Source organism: Phalacrocorax carbo, chromosome Z (assembly GCF_963921805.1).
Source record: "Phalacrocorax carbo chromosome Z, bPhaCar2.1, whole genome shotgun sequence".
NCBI classification, from domain to species: domain Eukaryota; kingdom Metazoa; phylum Chordata; class Aves; order Suliformes; family Phalacrocoracidae; genus Phalacrocorax; species Phalacrocorax carbo.
The window spans coordinates 75,119,115-75,135,566 of record NC_087548.1 but is presented as its reverse complement, the minus strand read 5'-3'; the positions used below and the strand labels follow the sequence as shown (position 1 = coordinate 75,135,566).

At 44.4% G+C, this 16,452-nt stretch overlaps 1 protein-coding gene across 4 annotated transcripts in view; it reads left to right on the top strand.

Annotated features, from left to right (window-relative positions):
- Window positions 1-7,622: 7,622 nt before the first annotated feature.
- PALM2AKAP2 (PALM2 and AKAP2 fusion) overlaps window positions 7,623-16,452 on the top strand; it is a 280,924-nt gene continuing 272,094 nt past the window's right edge. For 2 of the 4 annotated variants that reach the window (XM_064439267.1, XM_064439266.1), the window contains exon 1: window positions 7,642-8,007. In XM_064439267.1, coding sequence (XP_064295337.1) covers window positions 7,963-8,007 — 45 coding nt within the window. In that variant the 5' untranslated portion in view covers window positions 7,642-7,962. Of the gene's footprint in view, window positions 8,008-16,452 lie in introns of all 4 variants that reach the window. The other 2 variants (XM_064439264.1, XM_064439265.1) reach the window with 2 other exon arrangements.

Sequence of the window (16,452 nt, the reverse complement as noted above, 5' to 3'; positions counted from 1 at the left end):
AGATGAGATACTGCCTAAAAGTCTGTCTTTAGGAGGTCCTTTCTTTAGGGATGACACACCAGCTAACAGGCTCAAAGGCTACATGACTGGCCTCTGGAGAATTTCAGAAAGATGGGCTCTGATAAATAGACCTGACTCCGATCTGACTTGCTCTTCTTTCAAAGCACTGTCAGACCCCTTATTTGATTGGGCAGATTCAACTTCTCTTCATCAAAGAGATAAAATCAAAATTCCAGCTATTTCATTGCTGTGACATGCTGGAGTTGAGGTGGTATGATCTGAAACGCCCACCGTTAAATTACAGCCTTGATGCACACAAGCTGAAGACACCTCTCTGGGCAGACCCTCTGCTGAGAGGAAAGGCAAGCTCTCATAAATTTCCTGGTTATTTAACCTTAGCTGAAAGCTTGTCATTAACAAAAGCTGTCCTTGTAGACTGAGTGGACTCCTTATTACTTTTTTTGGCATTGCAAATCCCGTGCCAATCCCCTAGTCCTTCTTTGAGGACCCTGTTAGGATAGGAAGCCAAACTGAGAATGGACTAGAGGCTCTGGAGCAAAAAGTGTGTTTAAAAAGGAGCTATTAAGTCACAGACAAAAGTCACTGTCAAAGACAAAAATCTCTTTGTCATATACAGGGGAACAGAAGCAAAGGTCAAACAGCAATTAGAGCAGTGATAAAACCCAAATATTCAGATTCTCATCCCAGTTACTTTCTGGGGCAGTAGTCTATTTTTGCCTCTTCTATACCTTTTGCCAGCTGACCTGCAGAAAACGTCTTTCTTTTCTTTACTATCTCAGTTCTGAAGCAAAATCCAGTGTACTAACACAAGCTTCAGCAGGAAATGTTTTGCAGTTTTTAGGGGAATATAATTTCAGCTATGTACTATATGTGGAGGATGATCAGCAGGCACAAGAACAGAAATAAATGCTGCTAAAATCAGCTTTCCTGCAGCAATCTGGGTTGTTCAAACAGAAAGGAGAGGGCCATGCCACAATCTACAAGAACCAAGCTTCAGGTTTTAAATCCAAAGTAAAAAAATTGTACTATTTTTTCTCTTTCCCTTTGCAGATTTGAATAGCCAGGCCGGCTCCAAGGGGCAAGAGTGGTAGAAGCCTCTTCCCTATCAGCATTAAAGTTGTCAGGATCCGTGAAACTCAATACCACAAAATGTTTCTAATAGGGTGGATAACACAAGTCCTGGTGTACACATGAATCTCAGCTCATTAACAGCTACAGAGGGATGCTCAGCTAAGGGGTGGTGACCTATTTCGGTGGCATCATTATGCTGATAGAATAGAAATTCAACAAAAATTCCCTTTTCAGTGAAAAGTTTTCCTATTCACAGATATATCTCTGCCATGCACTGTAGTACTGGGAGAATGACTTGCTCTTATCACTCCTCTCTGCCCCAGCTGGATGTAAAGTGTTGAGGGAGGCACTGAGAATAGAAAGTGGAAGGTAAGAACTAATCAGGATTTTCTTTTTGTGTCATTTCAGAGAGAGTAAAGGAAATTAGGAAATGTTGCCTTATATTTCTCCTCTGCAGGTTGTCCTTTGCTCCCCAGGAGCCAGGCTAGGCTCCAGCCTTATCTGGGTAAGAAAGCTGCGGTTCTAGCAGACAGCACTGAAATCCCAAGAGGAGACAAGCTGCTTCCTCCACCTGGGAAGCTTCAAATAACCCCAGCTACCAGCAGAGGAAAGAAGGGAGAAAGCTGAAATGCATGTCATTTCTTCTTGTTCTTCCCTACTTCAAGTAAAGCCACTGCAAACAGGATCTCCTGATTTACTGACCTGCAGGCTTTGACAGAGGGTGCTCTGTGGCTTGCTTCATTAATTACTGTCAAGGAGTGGAGGTGTCAAATAAATCTCAGGCTAACACAAGGCTGTTTTAAGCATGGCAAGGTGGCTGGCAGGGCAAGAGCTCTCAGGAAAGCTATTGCTTCTTGTCCCTGATACCATCAGAATCACTTACAAGCAACTGTGGACAACAGACATGATTTGGCCAGGAGACCTCTGCTCGCTGGAGGTTCTTGAGGGCCCTTTCCACTCACAGTATGTGGTGGTCCATCGAGAGAAGGTGTCCTGCAGCTGGCTTGACCATGTGGGGACACCTCTAGTCAGAAGACTTCTCAGTACAAGCTCCCTGTGGCTGCAGAACAAAAACAAGCAAACATGGAAAAACCTAATAGACTGCACTTATTAATAAATTATGGCTTACCTATTCATAATGCTACTGGCTTGGGAAGGTTTAAGACAAAGCCCTGTGCTCTAGCTTTTTATTTCTTAAACAATGCCATCTCCTGCTGTGTGTGCTTCAACTCCAGGTCTTAATAGCAAGTGGCAAAAAATTAAGCAACAGAAAAAGGGGGGAGGAAACAACTTCTGTTACACCAGGTCTGATATAAAGCTTTTTTTTTCAATCAGGAAAGAATTATCTTCTGCACTTAGGGAACTGGACTCAGAGCTATAGGTGGAGCTCAGCCACCGCCTTTATGTTCAACTTCAGGCATACCACTTATGGTTTCCGCATCTGTATTTTCCAGGTATGAAATGTAGTGGGATATGGAGGGAAGATTTCCCAGCCTTTGATTGTCCTGTTGGTCAGGCTGGTTTTCTTACCAGTCCACACCACCTGGGGCTGTGCCCATGAGACCCTCTGCGAGGGGCAGTGGGGGATGAAGAAGGCATAGAGGTGCTACCCTCTGTCACCCCACAATGGAGGGGTGAGGGCACGCCAGCGGGTGTTCAGCTACTTCTCACTTTCACGACCGCAAGACATGAGTGGCAGCAGACCTGGCACCCCCACCACCACTACCCAGCGTGGGTATGCAAGCGCTTGGACACACAGCCTCCCCTCTGCAGCCACCACTCACTGGCTTAACATGTCCAGGTGGGATGAGCACAACTGTCCCAGGGTGACGGCTCTTTGGGATGGGGTCTCTCAGCTGCAGCTCACAGCGGTGATGTTCCAGGTAGCCCGAGCACAACCCCTGGTGCTTCAGTCACCGTGCACCCCCAGCAAGCAGCCTGGGTAGGGGAGAGAGAAGGACAGCAACAGACTGTTGTCTGATGAGGTTGAGAGCCCCAGTTAAAACTACAGATGGACTACTCTGTCCTGGAAATGTCGGATGGTGCCACTGCCAAAGATTTCAAAGGCTGTGTTTTATGAGACACTGTGTTTGAGGGAGTCCAAAAAATGAGCGTGGACAATGGGCTCAGGAATCTAAAAATTTAGACAAACTTTTCATTCCTGGCCTACTTTAATGCAGCATCTGAGGCCAGAGACTGGTAAGGAAGATAAAAACCAGATTAATCAAACCTCAGTATTTCAACTGAGATGAAAATAATATGGTTCAAGTATGCCCTAGGGAGGAATGCTTGACAATAGTGAGGATGCCAGAACAGCGTTAGTGCAGCACAATGCAACATGCTGGCATGTGGTAATTTTAAGAGCCAGAAGTATCTCCTCTTAAACAATCTGAAATGCAAATGCAAAGCCTGTTTTCCCTCCTTGCTCTGTGTTTTTCTGACAGCCGCTGCCAGGATCCAACCACTAACTTGTCACCACAAAAGTATGTCGATGCATCTGCAATGGCTGAGGCATTAATCCTGACCTTCATGTGTATGCATGTGCCTCCTTTACACAGTCTTCAGGTCAAAGTCTGGTTTCTCAGACAGATTCAGTCCTACAAACAGCCAGGAGGATGGTAACCAAGGGTTTTGCTCCAAGGTTAAGTTCCCTGGCGTCATGCAGAAGGCTTCTAGCTGTATGCAGGGCAATGGTAAAAAAAAAAAAAAAGTTTGTAAAAAAAAAAAGATTTTCAAAAAACAAGCACAGATGATTTAGACTGAAACCTTTCCTAAATCATCTCAGCTCCATGGCAAGGACAAGAGCCTGATTTCCACCACACAACTAGGCTGTCTCATTAAAAGTCCAGGCTACACATAGCTCAGGGTTCTTTCAGGATCTTCTTCACATCAGGTAGGGACTACAGATTGTTTTGTACACTCTTTTCCAAAGAAATTAAAATAAAAATCTGTTTTGCATGGAAATGGGATGCAATTCACACATTATTAAGATGTAGCAGTCTTTGCTCTTTTAAAACTTGCAGTGAAAACAGCAGCCTTTTTACTGACATTTGGAAAATAATAGACACTTTTTTCCTTTCTTCTTCATTTCCAGCTACCAAAGTATATTAAAATATTTCTTTCCTCTTGCTTGCCTACTCTTTTAGAATCTTCTTGCTCTTCCCTACGCCCTTGAACCACTGTTTTTTTCTTAGTATCTTCAAAATTTGGTAATACTACCTTGCCCTCCTGCCCTGAAAATAAATGAAAACAAATAGAAACCTGTGAGGCTTAACACAATTTCCTATTTCTTTTTACTGAAGTTCCTTACCACCATAGCAAAACATTCTGGAAACAAAAATCTTAACTAACATGGACAAAAGCTGTTTAAAATGGACCAGGTAGTTGTTTTGATTTCTTTCATTTAACGCTGCTTTCATTAACCAAATATCCACAGGGGCTGTCCCCTGTAGACTCTGTAATGACCTACTAAATCACCTTATAGAGGTCATTTTACCTGGGTGTGCTCTGTGAACCACCTGGGTGAAGGATTCCCACCTCACTCCATCACAGGCTTCAAGATATACAAACGAAAGACATTGTAGGGAAACTAGTGGCTATTATTATTGCATAAGTTCCAGCTTTTCCTCTGCATTGCAAGTCACCAGCAAGAAACTGCTCCACTGCTCATGCATCCTCTATCATTCCTCTACAATTGTAAAGAGACAGCAGGGTGGGCTGCTACAGCAGCGCTCATCCACATTTCCTTGGCAAATTAAACTGAAGAGGGGTGAACAGCCCTGTAGCATGTTTCACTGGGGCCAGGAACACCCCAGCACTCCCTAGGATGCACCTGGGTTACCCCTCGCCTGCAACAAGCCCTGCAGTTAAATGGGAGAGAGGATAAGCATGGGGTGAATACAGTGTCCAGGTCAACTGCAGTTACTGTGCTTCATGAACTGTCACCAGGTTTCATATCAGAAGTGAGATGCACACATGCACTTTTATATATGACTACCTTGAACACACTTAAATATATATTTGAATGCTTTGCTTAGTGAATGCCATGTGGAAGGGAAGAGGGGATGGCTTAATGTGGTGTATTTCACATACCGCTTTTGCAGCATCTAACGTGACTACAGGTCCTGGAGTGAACAGGTTGCCTGTCTCAGCTCCAGCTCCAGTTAGCACTGGGGCATACCCTGGTTTTTCTGGATATAGCCTGTATGTTGTGATTTAACCCAGCAAGCAGCTAAACACTACACAGTTTATTGCTCATTCCCACCCACACAACATCCCCTCCCACCCCCACCCCCACCCCCACCCCCCCGCAGTGGGATTTGGGAGACAATTGGAGGAAAAAAAGAACAAAATTTGTGGGTTAAGATAAAGACAGTTTAATAGGACAGAAAGGGAAGGGAAAATAATAACAATTATTATAAAAGAATATACAAAATAAGGGATGCACCATGCAATTCCTCACCATCAGCTGACTGAATCCCAGCCAGTGGTCTGAGCAGCGGTACCTACCCCCTGGCCAACTCCCCCACGTTTATATGCTGAGCATGACATCATATGGTACAGAACATCCCTTTGGTCAGTTGGGGTCAGCTGTCCTGGCTGTGACCCCTCCCCTCTGAGTTTCCTGTGCACCCCCAGCCCCCTCTCTGGTGGGATGGGATGAGAAGCATAAAAGGCCTTGACTTTGTGCAAGCACTGCTCAGCAGTAACTAAAACATCCGTGAATTATCAACACTATTCTCATACTAAATCCAAAATGCAGCACCGTACCATCTACCAGGAAGAAAACCAACTCTATCCCAGCCCAAACCAGGACACTGTAGCAGAATTCCTCCCCTGGGCAAGGCTTAACAACAAAACATGAGAAGGGTATTGAAGGGATTTCACTGCATAGCTTGCAAGTCTAAGTAGGAGTTGGCAGTGTATGTTCTCAGTGCACATGTGGGAGTATAGATGTCTGGATCCTGTGTGATGGGATATTTCAAAACCAGCTGTAGAAATATAAGCAGCAATACACGGACCTTTATGTGGTGACTGAAAACAAAAATGAGGTTTTGAAGAAAAACAACAGGCTGAAATGGATGAAACAACCTACAGGACAGATGCCATCCAACAAATTACTTAAAGCTGGAAGACTGAAGGGGTATCCCAGTTTAAGCTGGAATTGTTGCATTTCACCTAGCTGTGAGCTCACCCCAACACCCACTTACAGATACTGCCTCACTTGGGGAAACGGCAGTAAAACTTTGCCTTTTGGCCACAGAGACTACAGGAATTATATAATGTTCTATGAGTTTTCTATACAACAAAGGACCTCTTTCATGGAGGCAAAGCTAAGCAAGAAGTCACTCTGACATACTGTCACAAGATGAGGCTGGGCACCAGTAAGGGAAATGGGACGAGGAGGTGGAAATGCCTGAGAAAGCAGCAGCCTTGAAAAGCAGCCTGCAGCAAGTAGCTCATCCCAGAGGTGGAAATGGGATGGAGGTCGAGGATGTCTGGGAGAGGAGACAGGCGTGCCAGCAGAGAGGTGACATATGAAAGGGCAGGCACAGGGAAAGCAGAGTGACTCCAGACTGCTTTACTCCAAGATGATAGAGTTTCCCGATCTTGTCAGCACAGGGTTATTAAACCACAATAATATGCTGCAAAATGCACTTCTGCTCCTTGCGGCAGGACACCAGCAGGATCCATGCTTAGCCCCTGCCCAGCCCTCCAGTGAGTGGGGTGGCTGTCCTGGCTCGGGGTGTCCCTCCGCTGGGGCAGCCCTGTGCTGACTCCTGCAGCAGCACCCGGTGGGATGGGGCTGGGAGAGAGCAGGGGGCTTCTTTCCTGTTTAGGAGAAAAGAAAACAGGTGGGAGATCATACAAAAAAAAAAAATTGTGAGGGGGTTGCATGCAAAACTGAAGCCACTCTTGAAATTAAAGGTACCCTCGCAACACTGCCTCAGACCTCCCCTCCCTTTCCCACCTGCCTCCTCCCCTATCTATAACACACCTGCAGTGCTCAGTCAGACTGTCTAACGTACAGCTTTGTCACTTGTCCCTGATGTCAATGCAGTGTTTTAATGTGCAATGCACGTGCAGGATACATGGACACCTTCCCTCTTGCCCCTGCCCCAGCCCTTCACCACTGCTTTTTAAGGGCTGCCACGCAGCAGCAGCCTTTTGCACCACGGCACGTTACCACTGCATCCACAAGCAGCTGTGATGTTCCCCCATGGTCCATGCCCTCCCTCCTCCTGCCAGCCCTGTCCTTTCCCTTAGCCAAGCCTGCTTTAACTCAAGGCTGCAGCGCTGCCCGCCCGCCTGCCGCAGCTCCCGCTAGCCACACCATGTGCCGCCGTCCTTCCCTCCCCACCGTGCTGCTCGCTAAGGACACGCTGTGGCACAGCTGTCTCCCTCCTCTGCTGCAGTCATGCAGGTTTGGATTACTGTGCACGCTACTGATGTCGAGCTCCTGTCGTGACCCAGCGCCCCATAGGAGGAGCAAATGAGCTGAGACGTCAACGCAAAAAATTATAGCCATGCGAGCTATCCCTGCGCTCAGCTGCTTGGAGAGTGCATACATGGCTTGTGTGACAGCAACAGCACACAGAAGCAGCAATGAAATGCAGTTAGCAATACAGCTGGGAGACAGGCAGCGAGGCAGGCACTGGTCCAGTGACTAAAATGATCCTACCGTGAGCCAGCCTGCAGTGCCTCCAAAAGTGGCTGACTACTACACAGGAGCTCGGCTTTCTTTGCAATTACTCCAGCTCCCCCCGGGTGACTGCAGTGTGTGTTCTGTTTTGGTTTTGTTTGCCTTTTTGTTTCTTCCCACACACACACACCCGTCTCCCTCTCTCCTCCCGTGTCCTTCTTTCCAGGATGGCGGAAGCAGAGTTGCACAAGGAAAGGCTCCAAGCTATAGCAGTAAGTCAGTTTCATTTTACTTGCTCTTTTGTCCATAGCCGCGGGTTGCGGAGGGAAGGGGGGATTCCAGCACGGTGGCTGGGAAGCGTCCAGAGAGCCTGGCTTTCATGAAGTTGTGCATGGAGTTCCCCATTCGGGAAACGAGTGGTTAAAGTCTGCTTTGCAGGATTTGGTGGAGAAAGAGGGCTCTGAGAGAGAGCGTTGAGCTGACACATGCAGAAAGAAAAATGTGAATGCACAGTGGCACGCTTAAAAGATTGATGATGGAGAAGAAAAGAAGGAATAAGTAGGGAGGAGGGGAGATTGCGGGAGAAAATCAGTACTCTGCTGAAAAGATATTTTCTCACAGTAGGAGATTTAGCTTAGCTGATTAAGAAGTTAAACAAAATAATCTGCTGCGGGGTGGCTTTTACTGCAGAAAATAATTGTGATATTACTAATTTATAAGACAATTGAATACAAACACTGCATTATCAGAATCATGTAATTATTTGATCTACTAGTTAAACTGTCACCTCAGCTCCATTGCTGAGCACATGTTTTCAGACAAATTCCCTGACAAGATGCATCCTTCCAGGGGTAAAGTTTATGCAGGATTTTGCCCCATTTTAGTTAAAACTTTTGTTTTCATGTTTAGTACCATAATTTGGAGTGAGCTATGGGCTCAGGTGGTGCAGACCTCAGAGGAACATGGGCAGTGACACCTGATGAGGATTGGGCCTGGGTGTTTAAGAACCACCATCATCCAGCACACAAAAATTGCCAGCTCATCTTCTAGCACGGCACAGGAGCTGTGTCAAAAGGCCTGTGTTTCCGTGGGCAGTGCCAGTCTGCAAGCCCCACACAGCCTGCCCTTGTTCGAGTGACACCCAGCTCTTCTTCCCCATGGCTGAGATGTTGATGCAGCTGTGCCAGTCCCAGTCGGATGGCACAGTCCGTGCCGGGGACCACACACCTGGAGGTCTGAAGGGAAGTAACAGAAGACGGCAGAGCCTGCATGGGTTTTACGTTCCCCTTCCCCGGCTCCCCCAGTGATCACAGATGCTACGTTTTACTATAGCTGGCAGAGGTTACAGATTTCCTTTGTAGTAAGAGGAATGGCTGCTGCTGCTGCTGCGCTTCCAAGATGTTTTCTTTAAATCTGCTGTTTTGCTAATAGGTCCATGGAGATTTAAAATAACCAGATGTAAAACAAATATATTGGGTTTTTTTCCCTCTAAAAAATTTTCTGATAAAGAGCAAATGGTATCATTTGATATGGGGGGGGGTAGGGTGGGGATACTATAACAGTTTAATTTTCAGGCAGAAAGTAGATGTGTGTTTTTAAGCTGGTTCACAGTTTTCTGTCAGCATAGGCATTGCCATATCTCCAAATGGAAACACCAGGAACGTTCCCCCGGTGGCAATCCTCACCACTGCCTCTGGTTTGGGACTCCTGTATGGCAGAACTGTACTGCAGCGCTGCTCCACACATTGCTGCTGTGCATAGCTCTGAAAAACTTCAGCCTCCAGATTTAAAAAAATTGTTTACGTTACTGCTATATAACAGAAAACCAAGTGGCACCCATTTCCGCTCCACCTGATGTGCTTAAACCTTTCACCAAAGCAAATCAGAGGCTCTGCTTCTTGGTGCTTTGCATTTCACACCAATGAGGCCATAATGGATGTAAAATTATCATCTGGTGTATTGCAGCTTTTTATAGTACGTTTATGCTGGTATGACAGAAGGCCTTGAGAATCTGGATTTTCCTTTTCTGCATATATCTCCTTGTTGCTTTTTATTTCTGGAGCAAATAACACATAGTATAGTAATGTATGCTGCCAATTAGGCTGAAAAAAATTTAATTCATCATCAGAAATATTCAGCCTTATTTAAACTTGAATGTGGGTCCATGAACTGGCTTGTTTGCTCACGCTGTCTTCAGAGCTACAGGTTTTCCATATAAGCTTGTTAGGTAACTTTTCTCCTGTGCTTGAGCTGCTGCAAATGTTTGTGAGAATGCAGAGAAGTTTTTTCTAGTGTAAGCTTTGCTCTATCAGGATGAGTGACGTGACACAAGTTAGGCATTTGTCTTCTGCCACAGATAGGCTAAAATAAAGTCAATTCTCAAAACCTGCATGGCCTTTTTTAGAAGAAAATGGTGGCATTTTGGTTCGGTTTGGTGTTCTCTCTACTTTAACAAGCTGCAGTATCTCTCTCAGATGAGCAGAAACTGACACCAGCACTCTTCAATCAAGCTGGTTGAATACTGGGCATATAGAAAGAAATCCATTTACCATTGGGACTTCTACACGCTGTTGTTTATGCTTGCTTCCATGATCGCCATGGCAAATGAGCTTGCCAGGAAGACAGGCAGAGTAAATTTTATGTGTACATCACTGAGTATTTAAGGAAAGCAAAATCCAAACATGGAAATATGAATATTTGCACCAGAAGGGTGACACCTTTTGAAGAATTTGATTTTGTACTACGTTACTCTCACTAATCACAGTTTTGATATATGCCTGTCTGGCACAGAGGCAAGTGTCATGGGAAGAGGAAAAAAGGGGTCTAACTGTTAGGACATTAATCTAAACATTGGTGAACATGAGTTAACCACTTGTTTTGTCAGCAGCAAGTACTTAGCCTCTGTGCATTTATTTTCCATCTGCAAACTTCAAATAAAGGACTATGCCCTTGACTCAGAGAGCTGTTAAGGATGCATGCAAGATTGAGGAGAACTTGGATGCTACAGTTTACTGAGGCAAGAAACAGCTAAATAAGTCTTTAAAAAAAAAAAAGCTTTAAATATATATGTTTTATTACCATTGTATGTGCCTAAGCTGTGATTTTTTGATCTTCCTGTTTCTGAAGTTCCTAAAATTTTTAAACTATGGCAAGACTCAGAGCACTGTGGCAGTCCAATTTGAGAAGTGGGAAGATGTGAGACAACTACTAAAAAGTGGAACCCAGTTCTTTTTGCTTGTGAGGAAAACATAAACTCTGTCCTGGGGATGTCCTATGATGGTCAGGAATAATTGGTTTTCTGACCCTTCCCTGAGCAGAGGTCACATCACATCTCCCCACTCGGGTATAATGTGTGCTGCAGACAGACACTGGTAAATCTTTGTGTCGCACCACACCGCTCTTAACATCTGTTTGAGCCTGACCCTAAATCACCACAGCACCGCTGCTCTGCTGCCAACAGAGCCGAGTGGTACCCACTCTGGACTCTATGGAAAGATGCCTTGCAGGAGGCAAGCAAGAGGTTAAGAGGAGTTGGAAGCCCTCTCTCTCTGAGCTTGTTCCTATAGCACACTTCATTGCTTGGGTCTGCTGTTTTCCTGAAGGGGACCAGCAGGTAAAATTTTGGGTGAAAAAGCAAGCATTTTTGTGGCTTTAAAAAGTATGTCTGTTGCGAGTTGCTCAGAAGTTTGGAATGTGAATAGTCCCAGAGGAAGCAGGCTCAGTAGCAGGGGGACAGGTGAGCTGAGTTAATTTATCACATTTTGGATAAATAAACTGCGTGGCTCCACAATTTCTTATATGGCCCCCTTCTCTATGACCGCAGAGATGACCACCAGATAGTGATCTAAACATAGACAAGCATGTATGAAATGTAAATGTTTTCTGTCGCTTAGCTAGAAGTCATAAAGCTGGGGGTGCTGAGTAGGTATCAGTGCATCTGGGATACAAATGAACATATGACGCAGTGAATATGTATCACCCATATATCAGGTGAATTAAAGGCAATCATCAAGTGACAGCACTGAGGAGAAATTATCCACTAGAGCAACAACCAGTACAGGAGCTGGAGGAGGTTTTCAGGTTAAAGACATGTCCAGCCTACAGATGTAAGTGGGAAGCTACTAAAATATGCTGATTTCTTAGCAAGTAAAACAACAGTAACGGTGGTTACCACTTACCAGTGCCCAGCTCTGAGAACCAGTAGCTCAGTGAAACATTAAAGAAGAGTGATGATTGACATTCACGTGGCCATGTTAAAAATACCTCCTGTCAAACAAGACTATTCTTGCTTTTTCTATGAGATTATGAGTTTGTTGAACTGCATCTAACATTACTTAAATGTCGTGTCACATGTCAATGTGATTTAGTGTGGCAGGACATTGTTGTTTAAAAATAGCCCCCTCCTGTATCAGTGGGGTCTGCCTTAGATGGATTAAGGGCAGGCTAACTGACAGGTCTCAGAAAGTTGCTGTTAGTGAGGGACACTGCTGAACAGAGCCTTGTTCCCTGAGAGCAAAGGCAGGAGAGAGTTTATAGGAACAGCTTTTAAAGGCTGGAAGGTGTTCTCTATTGGTACTTTGATGTAAATGAAAAATCTAAATTTATAGTGTGCAGGTACCATAAAGAGAGTGGCAGAGGAGTAAATACAATGACTAAAAGCAGTCCTGCAGACAGTTTGAATTATTTGCTAAATGCAGTCCTCCATTTAAAGAAGTCCTTCACACCCATATGCAGCTGGTGTTAAGAGAGGCCAGTACAGGACTGCACATGCAAATATAAGGGACTACAGAGGCAACACCACATAAGAGGGATCTGCAGTTTGAGCAGCACTGCCCTTACCAAGGGACTAGAACTAATATGGGAGATAATTCAACAGGAGGGGATCCTTGTCCTGCAAAGAAGATTAGTTTCACACCAGCTAAAACTATACCAGGTGAGGTTTGAGAGTCCTCTCAAAAGGGAGGCAGGTGCAGGTAGCATTCTACTGATTTTTCAACAGGTCTTTGAGAATAGTAATGCAATTGTCTTTTGGAAATCTGGTACCAGTATAGTTTCAGTATCACAATTGCTGGAAACCTAGGCGTTCTACGTTTCTGGGTAGGACATTCAGCAGCTGCAGTGAGCATCATGTGTTGTCCACAAATTTCAGAAAAATCATTGACAGAAAAGCCAATATTCCTTCCCTCCCCCCCTTCACCTATTTTCTATTTCCCCTCAAAATTGAGATTTATGACTAGTAGATCTTGTGCCAAAGGTCATTTTACTGTAACATTTCTTCATAATTTTTTGAGTCCTTCCAGAGAACATTGTTCATGAAAATTAGAATCTCTGGTGTTGGGGATCACATACAAAGATGTGGCAAATTCATTTAATCAAGAGTTTGCTATTGCTGTGCTGACTCAATACACTAGTTTCCCATGCCTTCATTTAGGAAGAAATGTTTTTGTCCTTAAAGTTAAGCACATGATCAAACCTGTCTGAATTTAGTTGTTTTCAGACCTAAAGCCTTCAGAAAAAAAAGGGCAGCAAGGTATGGAAAGAGTAAGCAGGCTGGGACTTTTCTGCTTGGTTGTAGGTGAGTGAGAAGAATCTGCAGAAGTCTATAAGGTCATGACAGAGAGGATAAAGAAATACTATTTACACCTTTTGGCACAAGAATTAGTAGGCGTCTAAGGAGAGTAGCAGTGTGGACAAAATAAACCCAAAGAAGTTCTTTCTAAAATGAGTTGTTGAGCTGCACAGATCCTCTCTCCAGGATGTGGTGGATGCTCAGAGTTCACCTGGGCTTGAGGAGAACCCAGGCATGCTCATGGAGGTGGAACCCATGAAAGACTTTCTCATTAGACAGAAGAAATTTTTGAGCGCCAAATTACTAGAGGCTGGCAGAGAAGTTCTACGTGTATTTGCCATGCTCCTCAGGTCTTCTGCTTTAGACACTGTGCTAGGACGAAGCATGGGCTAGATGCTCTGACAAAGTGCAGCTATCCTGTGTACTCAAACGCCTCCCTGGAGTAACCATGTCCTTAAGTGCTTTTGCGTGTTTTAGCAATAAAGAAAGCCCCACTCACAATTCATCATGAAGTTCATTTGAATATTGCTGCTACACAGTTTAATCCAATTTTTCCATTCGCATTTTCCCCTCATTGTCTTAATTCAACTGTATTTAGAGCTCTGACTAATCGCAGCCATTCCTCTGCCATCTTGTTCCTCAGCAGTCTATCAGCCAAACATCTGAAATAGAAAATTGTCCCATAGCTGTAGCTGTCCTCTTTTTATATTCTGAGCTGAAAAAACTTGACAGCTAGTGAGACCTTAACAGATTTCCAGACTACTCTATGGTGAGGAAGACCTGGTGGGGTAAGAAAGAGTCTGCATGCTGCTGCAAATATTTCCAGGAATGGATTTAGTATGTGTGAACTAGGGATTGTCACAGACTAAATCTAAATGAGATCTGTATTGTGAGCACAATATGACCCTTGAGGTTCCTGTGAACCTCAGTGGAAAACAGCCATAGGAGAGAAAATATTATGTTTGCATTTGCTGTAAAGGCTGGAGAGAGGTTTCCTTGCACAGAAATCTGCAGCCATACCCTGGACTGCAGCAATATCATGAGTCAGCTTCATGGCAGACCTTGCACAGAGAAACCCATGTGAGCGCAGTTGTATCTTGTCTTGACTTCTGGAGCATATAAAACACTGGGAGTTCATGCACAGTGTAAGAAATGTTATGGCCTTTGCCCATTCTAAGCCAAAAGGAAAGAAAAATGCCTATAATGTCTGAAAACTAAAATTACTGTCTTAGGTTTTATATGTATTTTTGCTTTAGGAATGTTTACATGAAAGCAAAAGGAGCAGCAATATGACCAAAAAAATAATTGCTGTCAAGGTATCAGTGAAAACTAGGAACAAATAGAAACCAGAAGCCAGCTTGCTCTTGAGAAATTTCTAGACAGTCTCCAGACTTACCCAAACTCAACTGTTTAAATTTAGAATTGTTTCCACAGCACATTCCTAGCCCTTAACACATCACCAACATCTCTTGATCACAGACAAGGGGCTGAGATACTGAATTTTGGGTTGCGCCTTTCAAATTATTTTTGCAAAAGAAGTTGAAAATGAGTGAAAAGATTTTGTGATTTTCTTGTTGTTATTAAGCCTCTGGTAAATCAAAATAGTTGTGAAAGATTTACCTTTTTATGGAAACTGTTGAACAGCTCGAGTTTGGAGTGTAGCTTTAAGGACTGATACCACATGCCGTGGTAGCGGTGGGGTAGATGTTCATGTGAAGTCAGAGGTGAGACTTTGGCATTTACATGCTGTGCTAAAAATGATGGATAGCTGGGTAGCTGGCATGAGGGTGGGATGGGGCTAGAAGGGCATACATGGTGATGTTCAGTCTCTCCTTAAGCACTCTTGCACTGCCAGGAATCACTCCTTGTATCTAACTCCCTACCCATTTTACAAATACTGTTTTATTCTTGTACAGAATGAAGTATATTCTTCCACCAGCTGAATCCCTGCAAAGTACAGTCACTAGGAAGATGGTTGGTCTGCAGCATGCGTTTGGGAAAGCACTGGACTGTGCACATGTAGTAAATTATGAGGAATCACAGCAGTAATATTTATCTTCTGAGCCTCTTTGTGAGTGCCTCCTGAGGAACTTTGTAATGATTTCAGTGTATTTGTTTATCAATGGGGGGAAATGGAGCTCAGGCAAGGGATTTGTTTGCGTGTTTCACCAGCAAAGCCAACAGAGCCAAGAATTCAATCCCATGCTTTCTTATTTAGGTAGGATGGCATTGAAATGTGATCTTAAACCTTGCCCTCTCTCAAATGGCACATGAGCAGCACATGCTGAACCTGCATCTGCTGAGGCACTCCGGACTGAGGATGCCTTTCAGGAGTGGGACTCAGGAGTGTGGGGATTCTACACCTGCCTCTGGTCCTAATTTCCCTTTTCTGATGCAACTTCTGATCTAAGAAAGCCACTTGATTGCAAGGGTTAACATCATTTGTCAAGTACAGTGGCAGTGAGATGGGTATGGCCTTCTGGCCATTGCACACCAGACCTGTGTAGCTCTTGACGCACAGATGCTTTTTGTTACTTAGCTGAATTGCAGCAAGGTTAGGCGCTGGAGGCGTGTAAAGCTTTATTCCTCTTTGCCAGTAAAAACAAATGCTCTCTGTGCGCACAAGAAAGGCCAACAACCAATGCAGTTTGGGGAGCTCTTTTTGGAAGGAGACGGACCTGCTCTCATCCATGAGTTGCTGCCCTTTCCAGACAGCACAGACCTCAGGTTGTTGATTTAGGCAGTGCTCTGATTATTTTAATTTGAGCTGCCAGCATAATTTGTCAGGATCCACAGACAACAGTTAGTAGGGTGGGGCTCAGCTGCTCTGCAATGCCTAGTAGTAGCAGCCACTTCTGCTGAAGATTTGGTACAGCAGAGGTGTGCTCAGATTTTTAAAAAATACTTACCTTGAAAGAAAGCCCTTAACTTACCAGCAGAGGGCTAAATAAAAGGTGCTTTCCAGGCTTTTGGGGACATGTCATTGTCAGCTCCTCTGTTTCAGCCATATTCTTTTGCCATGCAGAGTTTTAAGTAGCACTGCAGTAGAAGGAAGGTACCTGGGCAGGTAATGGCTAAGGAGCCCCCATTAAGAACCTGGAAATTGCAGACAGAAATTAGAAGGCAGATTGCCGTGTAATTTATTGCT